Source organism: Taudactylus pleione, unplaced genomic scaffold, assembly GCF_031769625.1.
Source record: "Taudactylus pleione unplaced genomic scaffold, aTauple2 ptg000041l, whole genome shotgun sequence".
In the NCBI taxonomy this organism is placed as follows: Eukaryota; Metazoa; Chordata; class Amphibia; order Anura; family Myobatrachidae; genus Taudactylus; species Taudactylus pleione.
Window position 1 is genome coordinate 24,031,988 of NW_028284443.1, and position 17,096 is coordinate 24,049,083.

General features: G+C 42.1%; 1 protein-coding gene across 1 annotated transcript in view; it reads left to right on the top strand.

Moving 5' to 3' along the window:
- LOC148538035 (uncharacterized) overlaps positions 1–17,096 on the top strand; it is an 87,520-nt gene that overhangs the window by 4,125 nt on the left and 66,299 nt on the right. Inside the window, exon 2 of the mRNA XM_088457703.1 lies at positions 15,234–15,513. Within this exon, the coding sequence (XP_088313829.1) occupies positions 15,295–15,513 (219 nt within the window). The 5' untranslated portion in view covers positions 15,234–15,294. The remainder of the gene's footprint in view (positions 1–15,233; positions 15,514–17,096) is intronic.

Sequence of the window (17,096 nt, forward strand, 5' to 3'; positions counted from 1 at the left end):
TTGGCGCTGCATTAAGTAACTGCCAATCCCAGGCTGAATCCTGACACAATCTATAACTGCTGCCTACGCTCTGCTGAACACTGCAGCGGCACAGGCAGCGGTTATAGATGGATCTATCCATTACTGTGGGGTTCGTCCTGGCAGCCGCTTGTTGGTGGCTGTCTTGTACAATAAAGTTTTTTTTTTAAATTGAGACAGGAGGGGGGCTGGAGAGACAGAAGGGGGCTGGCTGGAGCTGGAGAGACAGAAGGGGGTGGAGTGGAATAAACGGAGAGGGGGATCTGTCTATTTTTGTCAGTCCTGAGCCCCACAATTTCTTTTGACAGCCCTGAGCCTGGGCCTAATATCCATGCTATTACCAGTGGCTATTGGCCTTGTGTCCAATTAACCTGTTACACAGTGTCCTGGGTCTAATGCCTAGAGTCATTTTATTTAATGGCCTCAGGCTTAGGGTCTGCCTAATTTTAACAAATGACCTGTGCTTAATGCCCAGGATCACTAACGGGGCTAAGGCCTAGCGCCTGCCTACTTGCCGCACAAGCCAAGTGACTGGGCCTAATGCCCAGAGTCAGTTCATCAATGGGATCAGGCCTTGGAACTGCCTACATATAAATACAGTGACCTGGGCCTAATGTCCAGAGTCACTTACCCCTATGGCTCAGGCTTGAGACCTGCCTAATCATATGCCGCAAACATGTGGATTTGTGACAAGGCGAGACACGAATGGCTCACCGCAGGCACCTCTGTTTGGCTGCAGCCCACAAGCCACAATTGGCTCACAGCCAGCACCAAATTTAAATATCCGCCGCATCATGGCTGCCGGCAGTGAGCTACTATCAGCCCAGCGCCAAGTTTAACCTGCCTCTTGGCCGGTGCTGGAAGACTACACTTTTTCCCATTGATAGTTACCGGTGTCCGAGACCACTGCACCACAAGCACTGTGATCTGATACTTGGTCCCAGTGCCGGCCATCCTGTCTATAGTGGGACACCTTTCCACAGAGCAGGGAGGGCACCTCTTGAGCTCGGCACCCCCCTGCAAATGCTTACCGCATCGCACTGGCCCTGTATTTATCCCATAATTCATTACACTATACATAGCAGCTTTTAGGGTTTGAAGTGAGTATGACAATGCTGACATAATTATAACACCATAAAGGTGTGGAAATTGCAACTGCCATTGAGCTTGCATGGAGCAATGGAAAAGCCCTTTTGTGATCGCATGCACTTGAAACAGATAATTGAAAGCTTGTAGAACTTGTATAACTTTATTTTTCTTTGATATAGTCTGACCACGTAATTATAGTTCACCACGTAATTTAAAAAAAAAAATGAACTCAATATTTAATTAGTTAGGACACATAAGCAGCCTGCACGTATCTCACTGATATGTGCAGGCTGCATGTTCGGGTAAGTTTGGCTGTGGTCAGACACAGGGAACTCGGGGATAAACATGTTCACATACACCATCGGAAAACTCGATTTTATAAAACGCTCTTCTTGGCAAATTTGCGAATTGAGGGCCTGATTCAGACCCGCTCGCGAGCGCTATTCACTTGCAAGCGGGTCGATGGTGGCCCAGTGCGCATGCGCATGACGGAGCCGGCTCCGTCGTGCGCATGTGCGAGACCCGGATAGCAACGGGCAAACCGTCGCTCAGGGTCTCGTACCAAAGGGGGCGTGCTGTCGATGTTGAGTGACAGCACGCCCCCTTTGGTGGGCGGGCCGGGGGCATGGCTGCCCAGACGGAGGCGTTCCCATGGGAACGCCTACCGTCTAGGGACGGCCCCATTGACATCACAAGTGATGTCAGTGGGAGTGCTTTCGGCTCTGTTTGAGCCGAAAGCACTGTGGGGCTTGTGGCAACGAGACCCTACCACAAGGGTCTCGTCGCAAGCCTGATGGTCGCGATGGTCTTGACCATCGCGACCATCTTCCTGGCCGCTCGCTATAGCTGTGGGTGGCCACCCACAGCTATGTGAGCGGCCAGGGGGCCGCTCTGAAAAACAAGAAGGACGGCCCTGATTCAGAGCGAGCGTTCTGTCAGAGCGTCCGGCTCTGAATCAGGGCCTGTGTCTGTGAAAACTCCTGTGTGTTCATGTGAACCTGTTCGAGATTAATCTCATCCAAACTCGATTCTCAATAAATTTACCCCTCACATTTTTTAAAGTCGCCCAATGTAATAGAGGGCCTGATTCACTACGGACCGCTATTCTGCCTATACGCACGCAGCTGCATTGCTAATATCATATCATAATATGTAAATAAATGTACTGCATATAACTACTGATAATAGCGGCGACATAAAGCTAAATTAAAATAAAATAAAATGGAAACCAAATCAAATAAACTAATAAAAAAATATATTAAATAAATAATAAATAAATAAACAAAAATAAAAATAAATATCTAATAAATACAAAAATAAGCAAAATAAATGACTGATGGAAGCAATCTCATAGGACAAAAATCAAAAAAGCATATACTATAGGTTTATAGCTCTTTTCTGAAAATGTCCATTTTGGTCCTGTATATGAAAGGACCGCTGGATTGAAACTCACCCTACCTTATCCTACCGCCTTGGTCAGTATCTGCTTCCCGGCTACTGTCACAAATGATATGCAGTGCAGGTGCGCCGGGTCCGGTGCTTCGTCCTGCACCTTGCGTCACACAGCCTGTTGCAGATGAACCTTGCTTGGTGGGTCTCTGCATGTGTGTCCTAGGGTAATATAGGGTTAGTTTCAATCCTGCGGACCTTTCATATACAGTACAGGACCAAACCAGACATTTTCTGAAAAGAGCTATAAACCTATAGTATATGGTTTTTACATTTTTGTCATATGAGATTGGTTCCATCAGTCATTTATTTTGCGTATTTTTATATTTATTTTATATATACTCCGGTAAATGACAGAGACCAGGTGGTTTCCGTCATTTGCCGGGCCTCCAGTCAATCAGAGGCCTCTCTAGAATAAGTGGCGGCTGATTGGCTGTAAGCCGCATGGCTGTCAATCAAAAGCCACACAGGTCACAGCCAATCAGCGGCTGCTCTAGAGTAAGTGACAAAGCAACAGAGAGAGAAAACATATATAAAATTAATTGGTCTGTTTGTTTGTTTGTTTGGTTTGTCTGTCCAGTTATGCATTTGGACAGCCCTGCACCAATTGGGATGAAACCAATGCGAGGTGGTCCAGTTGGATAATGGCCATGTTTTAGGGGGGATAGGTTCCCGGTGTGACCTCCCGTTGGTGTACGCTGGGCAGAACTTTGACCCGAGGAGCCTGTTCTCACACTTGTACGTCTTATTTAAATACAATTAAATCCTTTCTTCACATATAGGGACAGAAGAAATGCATTTAAAAAAATATATTCAGTATCCAAAGTTTCAAATTAAAATACTAATAAAAATCAACTAATCTTACCCTCTATGTTGATTTAGCAATTTATACGGCCAATATGAACATCTGTCAATCAAACAATGCATAAGGAAAAACAAACAACAAAGGAAATGGGTAACTTATGATGAAGATCCCTAAAAGTTGGAAGCAGAGGGGGATGTAGTCAGGAAGACGGCGGTCGAAATGCCTACCATCGGCTTCCCAACAGTGAAAGCCCGGCATGGGACTAATGATAGGTGTCTAAATACCAACGCCTATCATTAGCCCCATGCCGAAATCCCAACGCCCGACAAACCGAACATAGGTAAAGCCGGACGTCGGGAGCTCATAGCCGCGGTTCAGGTTTAGGGACTCTCGGGGGGACTTAGTGTTAGGCACCCCACCCTCAGGAGGGTTAGGCAAGGGGAAGGGGGGGTTAGGGTTAGGCACCCCTGGGGGGAGTTTAGAGTTAGGCATCCCCCGGGAGGGTTAGGTTTAGGGTGCGGGGAGAGGGGTTAGGTTTAGGCACCCTAGGGGGAGGTTAGGTTTAGACACCCCTAAGGGATGGTTAGGGTTGGGGGGGAGGGGAGGGTTAGGGTAAATACCTCAGTAGGGATCCTCATCTGCCGGCCTTCTGGTGTTGGTATTTCATCCGCCGGGCTTAAGTTCGGCGATAACACATACCGATTGTTCTGACTATAGTGTATAACATGGGAGATAACTTTACCCTAAAATTATAACCACAATTTTATTTTCGGGAATCATTATAGACTCCTGCTGATGACTTTTGAGTTAACTGGTAATGAATTTTAACTTTAACTAGTTAGTGGATGAGCGCACTAATTTACCTATGTCTGTACATAGTGAGGGGCGACACATGATCATCATATAAATCATCCCCATGATTACTAAAAATAACATCACACACTACAAATATCCACTACAAATCTTGGATAAACCACTACCTTATCAGCCAAATAGTTCTTAACTATATAACTTCCTTTTTCCTCAATTTGTTCTGTAACTCCTGTAGTGTGATCGGATCCCACTATCTCACCTTCTTTATTATCTCTATAAGTACTGTACAGCTTTCTTGTCCCACTACAGCACAAGTTTCTTCTTCCGCCACTAGCAATTGTTCTAGGACTGTACAATTGTGCTGTGCTACCTTTCTTATCTTTGATACTTGTTCTTTTGTTTTATTACATGCTAATCTTAGTTATTTAATCATATTATCTATAAAAGTAATTATTTATGTAACAATTATTTCTACTATGTAGTTAGTAAGACAATTAAAGTACCTTTGTTTTTTTTCCTCCATCTGAATTTCATGTTTCTTTTTTAAAGCACATTTATTTTTACGTTTCATATATGTCAATCCTTGTGGTGTTAAATCATGATCCCAAGGAATATTCTTAGGTGCCTGATTAAGTTCTTTTGTATCCCTAACAAAGGGAACTACATATGACAATCGATATTGTCCATCAGAAATCCAGGATTATGCTTTCTTACTACACACCCAATACATTCCCTGAAGAAACTACCAATATACAAATTTCCAAACATTGTATATTATGTCCATCTGTAGTGTTTTAAGTGTATTTATTATATACAGATACATTTTTCTGCAGGGGATTATTGTATAATTGAGAGTAATGGCACCATAAAGCTGCCCATCCATTATACGATGCTCGGATGACGTCGGCACGATTATGACGCAGTCGTCTCCCGCGGGATGAACTGCATACACTGAACGTTCAGACGTTCAGTGTATGCAGATCAATCATCCCCGAACATGGCAACCTGACGGCGGTCGTCAGGTTGACCGTCATGTTCGGGCAATGATTGATGTTAAAAACGACCAGCGGGCACATGCATCGCTGGTCGTTTTTAACATTTTACTGCCCGATCTGCGGGCGATTGCTAAGCGATGGAGCGATAATGACCGTCGTTATCTCTCCATCGCTAGGTTTAATCGCCTAATGGTTGGGCAGCATAAGATGTTTCCTCATACCATAGTGATATTCCTATTCCATAATGTCATATAGTAAATATTGACCGAGGGCAGCTTGTTCAACCCATGTCCCTAGTATGTATTTATCTGCCTGTAAATTTAATTCAATTGTTTATTGTCACTGCAGAAACCTCAAATGCAAATTAAGTGAAATTACAAAAGAGTCAAGAAAGAATCCAATAGTAAAACAAGTTAAAAACAATTCACTGGAAATTTAATCTAAAACCCACAGACGGAAACTATTCCTAAACCTACTTGTGCGTGTTTTAATACTCCTTATTAGTCGCCTATTTGATGGTAAAAGCTCAGACACATTCTGACACAAATGGCTATTGTCTACAATAATTTTATTTTGTCTTTGTCACACTCCTTTCTAAGTAGATATCTTCAATCACCCGCTCTGCTGCTTTGACTACTCGATCAATTAATAACATTCATTCATTTGCATGTATCGATTCCTAATGCAGAACTGTGGTTTCCCAATCTTAGTCATTACCGTCAGGGCAGTGGCTTGTAGTAAGCTAGAGACTGAAGCACCCCATGGTGGAAATATATTAATTCAGTTCACAGATATTATATCCTGAAGGGTTAATGGATGTGTCGAAAGTGGAAATCCTGTTCCTATTCTATTCTGAAACCGATTTGAAAGTAAGGAGAGTCTCATAGTCTGTAAATCTCTCTTATTGCTCATATATCCAAGGTCACAACACCATTTAATACATATGTGTTCTAATCAGTGCTCAAACTGGTCCTAGAAAAGTAGTGGGACTCACTCCCCCCCCCCCCCCCTTGGTGCATTCTCAATAAAGAGATGTCATGGCGTCTCTCCCATAGTCCACTGCACACTGCGGGAGCCGGAAGCCAGAGCTCAGGAGCGAGCCTCAGCCTCCGGCTGGTAACAACATCTCAGCGGGTTCCCTGGCAAATGGAGCCTCCCTGCGGCACCAGGCTGAGGTGGTTAGGACGACGCGGAACTGGTTCCGTATCCAAATAGAAGTGACGGAACGTACTTCCGCCCCGTTCCGGACCCCTTTAACCCCTGGTTCTAATGGTTTTGTACACCATGTTCAGTACACCATTTAGTATTTAAGTCAATATGTCCCTTTCTACTGGTCATACTGTGTTTGTCATCAACAAAAAATCTGTAATTATATTTTATCTTTTTGATAACTCTTGTAGCTGTAGGAAATTCAAAGCAAACATAATCAAAATTATAATCAAAGTCCAAATAACAATACATGTCCACACTCCTTTATCTGGCTGGGGACCAATTAGCATATATTTAAATCACATTCCCTTGTTGGTATAAGGCTTTTGGGATTATTGTAATTGCAGTGCTTTTGTGTTACTCTCTTACAGTAAAAGAACTATGTAGAGTTTTTTGCTGCTCACTATTGTTGTATAGAAGCTTAAGGTGTTACCTTTGTCATTGTGATGCATGAATTCAGGTACAGGAGATCTTTCTCCCACCTTTACAGCTGTTACACTCGTGAGGAGCACTTGTTAAGGACTTTCCCACCAATTTGTATGAGTTCTTGATTGCAGAAATATTCTTATTACTTTGTCTCCGGACTCTAGAAAATGACAGACTCCTTCAGTGGGCACTGGATGTTTGTTTATTACAGCTTGAAGAATCTGCTTTAGTTGATTGCTGAAGGAAATAAGATCGTTCACTGTAAAAGCATTTCCTTGATTTTGATCAAAATGTAGAGAAACTATAATGGTGCGTACACACTGGGCGATTAAAGTGGACGACTGAACGATAACGATATCGTTATTGTTCAGTCTTCCACTTTATAGTCCATTTTTAACACAAAAAAGATGAACGATGACGACGACGCGCGTTCCCGCGGGTCGTTCGTCATCATCGTTCATCGCGCTGACATGCAGGCCAACCTGACGACCTCGTCAGGTTGCTGCATGTCAGGGAATGGGTGAGAGAGCCCGGCGCTGAACGATATCGCTAATGATATCGTTCAGCGGCTGTGCTCAATGTCATGAACGACATTGAGCACAGCCTGCCGGGGACACACTAGACGATATCGCTCAGGGAGCATATCGTCTAGTGTGTATGCACCTTAACATTCAGACATTTTCCATATAGAATTCCATATGGAGAAATGTTCAATTGTGCTCTAAATGTAATCCTTATGGAATACTGCACTAATGGGAGGGCTTCTGGCCATGGCTTGATTCTGTATTTGCATATTTTTAAAACTTTGTTTTTAATTGGCCCATTGTGTCTCCACTTGATTTAAGGCGATATGGTGTATGTAATTGCTATTTAATTCCCAACAGTTTACACAATTTTTTAAATATTAGTCTTGTGAAATGTATACTTTGATCTAAGGAAATTACATACGGAATTCTATATCTGCACAGAAACACTTGGGGCCGTATTCAATTAGAAGCGAAAAGTCAGTTTCGGCAATACTTTTTCGCCGATGATGTCATTTTCGCCGATTCCACTTTTCCCCGTATTCAATTCCAAATACTTTTCGCCAAGGTGGAAAGTCATTGCAATGGACCTGGTGAAAAAGTTTTGCTTATGAATAGCAGGCGGAAAAAAGTGCAGAATTGGGGTTTTGGGGTGCAAACGTAGGAAAACCACCCAGCACCCTTTTGCCAGCCCCCCTAAGGTAAACTGTGTCAAAAAAAATTTAAAAAATAATTAAGAACACCCCAAAAAAGTACTTTAATTTTGGGGGCAAATAAAACAAAAGTTGGGGCACAAAGTTAAAAACTAGCAAAATAGACTCCAGGGATGTCCCTAAGTATGCGGCAGGTGTTTTTATGATTGCAGGTGGTTGCGTCAGGTGGATTTTTCACGTTTTTTAAACGTCACATTTGCAACTTCAAAATATGCTAGTACCCATTTTTATGTACCCCAAATTTGATGGGACTAGTTATTTTCTCCAAAAAAAATTCAAAATGCTATTCTTCACCACTTTTTAAAACACGGAAAATAGCCATTTATTGAGACCATTTAAAGTGGCCAAATACTTTCAGCAGGGCTATTCGGGGGTTTCCAGGGTGATCCCCCATGTCAGTGCATCTTTTGGGGGGTGTCAGGCTGATTTCCCCAAAACTGACAGAACTTTTTGCCTATTTAAGTTTCGCCGGGTCCCGTTTTCACTGATTTGGAACTGAATACGGGGATAAGTGGGGACGAGCACGATACTTTTTCGCACCCAAAACCAGCAATGATGGCGAAAAGTATCTTAACATCCTAGCCTTTTAAAGTTGGATATGATCTACTTGAATCACCTGAAAAGGACCAGTAGTTGTAGAAGAAGCAAACAAATAATTTTTACTGGCCGCTCTGCATTCTGTTGTAAAGATTTAATACAAGAATGACAGAGGGCCTGATTCAGCAGCGATCGCAATTGCAACTACATACGCAGATCGAGCTATTGTTAGCTATTGCGCATGTGTATGCACTGCACTGAGCGCACTTGGCGATGGCACTGCAGATAGGAATCCATCACAGAGTGAGTGACAGGACGTGAGCGTTTGGGGTGGTTGCAGAAATGCAGGCGTGTCTGTCCATTTGAACACCTTTGCATGGGCGTGCATAAATTAGCCACTGCAATTGCTTACGCAGCTTGAGAACCTTCTGCGTGCGACGAGATTTGCAATTTCTGCGGCGGGTCAGACAAACTGTAATTGTGCGTGACAATCCGATGTGCTTCAATGTAACGATGTATACGCAGGACTGCGAGGTATTACAGATGTGAGAAGGCAGTAGTGGGTGTCTCTATGCTGGCTGAACTGTGGCAGGCATTAGCATATTTCCGCAGCTGCATTGCATGTGATTATGTAGCTGTGATTGCAAATGCGATCTGTGCTGAACCAGGCCCAGTGTCTAATAGCCTGAGCTGTAAATCCTGGTGCATACCAACAGGCCTGTATCAGACTTATCATACCACTCTTATCTGCATGGCTCGTCTATGTGACATTCATGCCAATGCTGACAAAATGGATCTTGGGGCAACAGGTTTACCTATATTACTGCACCACATTCCTTTGTTATGTTGTGTACAGCCTGCATTCTCCCACCTGGCTTTTTCTAGTGACTCACAAAATTTTAGCATTTCTATTAATTTTGCTCATGAGGAAAACATACAACATTTATTATAGCATTCTGAACTTGTATTTCTGAAACAATTTTCATTGCATCATTAGCTGTTTAATTTCCATTAGTAACCTCATTATGTCCTGTGATGTGTGTTTGGCATTTCATAGGTGTAACTTGTAAAGGTAGCTGAATTGCATCTAGAACATCTCTTACAGACTGTGCATGTGCTGTAGAAGTGCCTGCTGAAAGAAAAAGGCATAGTGGGAGTCAGTGTTAACGCTTAAACCTTTTGCTATTCACATGCCTTGGAAAGTGTCACAGCGCAGCCAAACCCGGCTTCCACTTACCAGGTCCAGCAGCACTGGGGTCCTGGTTGAAGAAGGGCAGAGGGCAGAGAGTCCCTGGCACCCGCTGGTGATGCTCCAGCTCCCGTCTACTCCTCTCCTTCTTCCAAGTGCAGGCGGGTGCGGCTCCCCTAGGGGTGCGCACACCAACCTGCAAGCAGATTTAAAGGAACAGGTGCGCCAAACGTGATGTCCAGTTTGGCTCAAGAATTTAACTCATCCCTATAAAGGGAATTTCAGGGCACCAGGCAGATGCCAGAGTATAGGCTCCCAAACCATACTCCAGCACTCCTATTGATTACTATGGCTTGTTTCTGACCTTGGCTTCGTTTGTGACCTGATTCCATCTCCTCCCTGGTACTGCACTTGGTATTCTGGTTTCGACCATGGCTATCCTCCCGTGACCTGTTTTACGTATGCTCCCTTGTACCCTGCTTGGTTCTGACCCGCCTTATCAACTACGTGGTACACCCGCATTGTACTCCACTCTGATCCAGAGAACACCAGTACCAGTACAGGGGAACCAAGTCTGAGGGCTGCGACCTGCATGTTGGACACAGCTAAGTCCAAACCTCCTTGCAGAGGTCCCTGGTGAATACTGCCGGCACATTAGACTCTTTTCTTCATTACTTGGTCTCGCCAATCCCGAAGTACATGCTAGCATCTACTATCCATCTGTGAGTTGTTACAGTAAGCGGTAAATTTACTAAAGTGAGAGTTTTTACAAGTGGAGATGTTGCCCATAGCAACCAATCAGATTGTACTTTAACTAACACTTCTAGAAGATAATAGCTAGAATCTGAATGTTTGCTATGGGCAACATCTCCACTTCTAAAAACTCTCACTTTAGTAAACATACCCCTAAGAATTTTAACTTTGCTAATTACAATGAGTATGAGTTCACTGATAATTAACAACTGCATAACCTGCTTTGAATTGTTCAGTTTCAGTTTGTCTATAACAGCTTACAGTCAGGTCCATAAATATTGGGACATTGTCAGAATTTTCAGATTTTGGCCTCTATTCACCACCACAATGGCTTTGAAATGAAACAAACAACATGTGCTTTAACTGCAGACTTTCAGATTTAATTTGAGGGTAATTACATCCAAATCAGGTGAACGGTGTAGGAATTACAACGGTTTCTATATGTGCCTCCCACTTTTTAAGGGGCCAAAAGTAATGGGACTATCACCTCAAAAGCTATTTCATGGACAGGTGTGGGCTATTCCCTCATTATTTCATTATCAATCAAGCAGGTAAAAGGTCTGGGAGTTGATTCTAGGTGTGACATTTGCATTTGGGATCAGTTGCTGTCGACTCTCAATATGAGATCCAAAGAGCTGTCACTATCAGTTAAGCAAGCCATCATTAGGCTGAGAAATCAAAACAAACCCATCAGAGAGATAGCAAAAACATTAGGTGTGGCCAAATCAACTGTTTGGAACATTCTTAAAAAGAAAGAACGCTAAGCAACACAAAAAGACCCGGAAGACCACGGAAAAACAACTGTGGTGGATGACAGAAGAATTATTTCCCTGGTGAAGAAAAACCCCTTCACAACAGTTGGCCAAATCAAGAACACTCTCCAGGAGATAGGTGTATATGTGTCAAAGTCAACAATCAAGAGAAGACTTCACAAGAGTGAATATAGAGGGTTCACCACAAGATGTAAACCATTGGTGAGCCTCAAAAACAGGAAGACCAGATTAGAGTTTGCCAAACAACATCTAAAAAAGCCATTACAGTTCTGGAACAACATCCTATGGGCAGATGAGACAAAGATCAACTTGTACTAGAGTGATGGGAAGAGAAGAGTATGGAGAAGGAAAGGAACTGTTCATGATCCAAAACATACCACCTCATCAGTGAAGCATGGTGGTGGTAGTGTCATGGCGTCGGCATGTATGGCTACCAATGGAACTGGTTCCCTTGTATTTGTTGATGATGTGACTGATGACAAAAGCAGCAGAATGAATTCTGAAGTGTTTCGGGCAATATTATATGCTCATATTCAGTCAAATACTTCAGAACTCATTGGACGGCGCTTCACAGTGCAGATGGACAATGACCCGAAGCATACTGCAAAAGCAACCAAAGAGTTTTTTAAGGCTAAAAAGTGGAATGTTATGCAATGGCCAAGTCAATCACCTGACCTGAATCCGATTGAGCATGCATTTCACTTGATGAAGACAAAACTGAACGGAAAATGGCCCAAGAACAAGCAGGAACTGAAGACATTTGCAGTAGAGGCCTGGCAGAGCATCACCAGGGATGAAACCCAGCGTCTGGTGATGTCTATGCATTCCAGCGTTCAGACTGTAATTGCCTGCAAAGGATTTGCAACAAAGTATTAAAAAGTGAAAGTTAGATTTAGGATTGTTTAGTTTGTCCCATTACTTTTGGCCCCTTAAAAAGTGGGAGGCACATATAGAAACCATTGTAATTCCTACACCGTTCACCTGATTTGGATGTCATTACCCTCAAATTAAATGTGAAAGTCTGCAGTTAAAGCACATCTTGTTTATTTCATTTCAAAGCCATTGTGGTGGTGAATAGAGGCCAAAATATGAAAATTCGGACAATGTCCCAATATTTATAGACCTGACTGTATATCTACAAAGGAAACCTCATCAGGGTTAATGCGGGGAGTTTCACTGAGATCTGCCTGCAGCAAGATTTCTTCATCAACGTAAGCTAGTCAATCATGAAAACAAGTCCCCAGATAATCTACCCCTCTCTGATACTAACATAAAGCATTAACAGGTAGCAAAGATGTAAAGCCAAATGCAATAGGGTTCGAGTTTTAGTTTAAATCCAAATGTGAACTTTAGAGCTTGAGGCTACTACAACACTATGAGAAACTGTGCGAGTATTTGCCCCTGTATTTTAAGTACCAGCACAGGGCTTTTCAGGTACGGTCCTGGTTGTGGAAATACAGGGGACAAAATGAGTAGGGGTCCCCTGTAATATACATAACCAGCCCCTGATTCTTTCTAGCAGGGGGTAATACCACAGCCAGGGAAACCATTTACACCCCCAATAAAGGGGTCCCCCTCTCCAGGGCAGCCCAGGCCTAGGCTGATAGCCCAGGGCTATCCCCGGAACCCTTGGCCGGTTGGTGCCGGGTTGATAGTGTAAATGTATTGTGTAAAAGATTGATAGTGTAAATATTGTCTTTTGCAATAGAACTACAGGTCTATGCTTCTGGGGAGATGGTGCACGTCTTTTTTTTATTTTAAAGTATTTTCATATGTGCACACAGAAACATGCACGTATCTCATGGATATGTGCTGTTTTTGTGTTACTCTGACCTGCTCAGGATAAACTCGTTATCATGAAGCTAGTCTATTTGTTTTTGCAAATTTTCAGGCAGTAATATGTGCGAGTGAAGCACTCGCACTCTATTAGATTGCCCGAGTTCTATCTAGAGAATGGGAAAACATCTGGATGAGAGGTGCTTTTTTGCAAGTAATAGTAAAACACGAAAAATGCAAGTTTTACTATAGTCGCACCCTATTACATTTGTGTTAAACTCACATTTTTAACAAATTCGCACCCTATGACATTTGGCCTGTACGGTTTAGGACGTTGTATCTAACAAGTTAACTGTGAGCCAGTAGCATTATTTATTTATTTATTACCAGTTATTTATATAGCGCGCACATATACCAAAGTGCTTTACAGAGAATATTTAGCCATTCACATCAGTGGAGCTTACAAACTATGTTCCCGATCACATGCACACACAAACACACTAATTTTGTTGGGAGCCTATTAACCCAGAAGAATATTTTTGGATTGTGTACCCAGAGGAAACCCACGCAAGGTGGGGATTGAACCCAAGACCTCAGTGTTGTGAGGCAGTAATGCTAACCATTACACCATCTATGTTGCTCCCATTTTATGCTCCTTGCAGTGGTGACATGCCATGTTTTTTTTCAAGTGATGATAAAATGATACCAGTGTAGAGATTACAGATGTTAGTTAAGGCTGGGCTGTGTACAAGAGAACAAGATATAGCAATCAACTGATTTATGAGGGAAGACAGACAAGAGAACAGGTAGTAGAGTTGACTGAAAATAACAGAGTTTACATGTTCTTCTTATTTTTTGGGGAAGAGAAGATGTCAGAGGTTATAAGAAAGGAATTCAGCAGGTTGCTGTTTGGGAAATAGGTGTCCATTTCAATGTTGTGCACGATCTTGGGCAGTGATGGTGGCCAGAGGGTTGGGGTGGGTAGATTGAGATTTAAATATATTAAAGAGGAATTTGGGGGATAGAATACTGAGTAGGATAGATAGGAGGTGGTAGGTAGTGATAGGCATGGTAGGTGTCAGTATATTTGAGGAAGTCATGAGGTGTATGAGTTTTTGCCAATGTCTTCCTACTGTGAAGGAGATTTTTGGAAGGCAATGTGCTATGGCTGAAATCGCAGCTAATGCTGAGAGAAAAGAGTAGTTGGAGCCACATAATTATAGACTGTTGCTGGGGTTTGATTAAATTGAGCTATTCCTAGATCAGGATTTTTACAAATTGCAGAGAGAAGTTGCTGCAGAGAGGGGGAAACTGCTGCTGATATTTCTGTGAATATGATGAGGCTTTACAGAGTTCAAAGAGATTAAAGTGATGGAGGAGAGCTTGCAGGAGATAAGAGGAAGGTCTGAAAAGTTCCACAGTAGCTGGAGTGCCACACATTGCCTACCTATGGTCTAGAGAACAAGATGAAGGCAGTGGCCATACTGAAGAGTAATGAGTCAGTCCATTGGGAGATGCCAAGAGGCGATTTTAGAGAGGGTAGTTTGGGGGCACAAAGGTGATGTGAGTAATCAATAGATGATGATGGGGATGTCAAAGGATAAGAAATGAGGGAGCCAGGCAGGTAAATGTTCAAGAATTGCGTAGGTGGTAGATCACAGGAACATACAGAGTGAAGGGGTTGTAAATCCATATGGTATGTTTAGGAAATCAGATGTTTTGAAATTCAGAGTTTCAAATAAATATAATTTGTGGTTCATTTATTTAAAAAATATTTTCTTCTACAGTGTATTTTTTTAAATGTATTTGTCAAGAGGTTTCTGGAGCTATGAAAGTAGTATTATGCAATGTCCCAGTTCAAAACAGTGAATGAAACTATGAAATTCTATGTTGACAATTTATAGATCTGTATGGTGAAACTGTTATGAGTAAATAAATATATTTGCTCCCTTCATTATAACCTCCCTTCCAGTCCGCAGTCTTGCCTCAGATAATATCAGTTTATTTGTTATGACAAATGGGTAAAAATGTAAAATAATCAGTGGAAGCAATTTGACATTACATCTTAGCAAAGCAAGTGTTAATGCAACATTTTCGAACATTAGCAGCTGAAAATGATTGTGCTTAAAGGAACTGTAATCTCTATATCATAAATGTCTTTCAGGTTTTAAATCCTATTATACACAACATACAGTTTTTTCTTTAAGCAAGAAAAAATATTGGAAATGGGAACTGGGGCATCTAAAACCCATTCAGTGGAGAAGCAACATGCAGGAGATAATGAGGAAAAAGCCACCGTGATACACAATGGTTCAGCATCCACCCTTCCTGATAACACTTCAATTAGACAGAACCTGGAACAGCCAAACATGGAAGATGAAGAGATATCAGAAGACATTGAAAAGATGGTGCAAACTATTCAAAGTCATAGAGAGAATGAACAGGTGCATGATTGTCTTTAGGGTTTATATTATTATTGTTTAATAAGAAAGTGCCAGAACATTCCACGGCAGTGATACAAATTACATCTATCTCAGACAGCTTTACAAACTAAAAAGTTAATGGGAGGTCCGCGCTCAAGGTTATTTTACAGAGTGATAGCCTCTAGCTGCTTGGCACCTGGAGGGTATCCCAACCTCCTTTCGTGGTTTCAAGAATAAAGTAAAGTATCAGCGCTTGGAGGACTATCTGTCAGTACTTTACAACCATATGAGAATATAATATATACATTATAGTTGTTATTCACATGGGTGGGTTTGAAGGTTATGTCTATAATAGTTTCAGTATATTCCGCCCAATGCAAACTATGGGGTGGGTGTTCTTATATTAGCAATGTGCAGTCAAAAATAGTCAATCAGCTAGTGGTGGGTCACTGGTCGGCAACATCTTGGGACACGTATGAGTGGGGATGGTAATCTTTAGTAGTTGCGTATTGCAGATAAACTTCTCCCCTCTCCAGCTGGTCACTGTGCCAAAAAATGCTGCCACTCTGCCCAGGGTCCGATGTGTTCTTGCTGGTCCACCTGACGTCTTCCTCTGGCTCGAATGATGTGTGTGGGTGTGGGCGGGGTGGGGGAGGGAGTGGGCAGAGGACTCTGGGGTCCAAAAGATATAGATGACACTATGTGCTGGATGAATAAAAAGGTTCCGCTTATTAGTCTGCCCACATGCCTGGCTCGGCTATTATGGTGTCAGATAGTAAAAATGCTGGTACACAGCTATATTGCAGGTGCCACAGGTTAAAGCACATTCATAAATGACAGGATGGTAATAGATCAATGGGTGGTGTGCCAGTGTGTTCTAACGCGTTTCGTCCTGTTTGGGGACTTTTTCAAGCAGGGGACTCCATTCATATACTATGTATTCATGAATGGAGGACCAGGGTGTCATATCTCTGAAAATCAAAATGACAATAAATACTCCTGTATATCCATTAAGAACAAAAATTTTATTTAAAACAAACACAAAAAAGTTTGTAGTGATTTTAGTTTGTACTGCACTAAAGACTATAAAATATACTGACTTTTCTTATGTGCCTCTCATGATGGTTGCTAAGGTCAGTATGTATACTTTGTTGATGTCACAGTTACCCTTGTGTGACTTTAGGACTTTTCCTCTGGTCCATCAATGACTTTCAATGAAAATTGTAGCCTATACTAGCCCAGGATTTGGCAGTTGTAGCTTTATGTTACAATTATATGTTTGCTATAAATATATAAAGAAGTAATTTGACATTACATAGAAAAGTGTTCAAATTGTTGCTAATAATTGAAAATTGTTCCCAGGGGCACTTTACTGTTGAAGCTGTGAATATATGTATAGCCCCTGTGATGCTGTCTCCATGGGCATTGGAGCATTTCATTCTAGCATACTTTTTTTTTTTGCATTTGAGATACTGTTCTTTAATAAATATGATATTGTTATGTAACACCTATGGAGTATTTATTTATTACCAGTTATTTATATAGTGCACACATATTCCGCAGCGCTTTACAGAGAATATTTGGCGATTCACATCAGTCCCTGC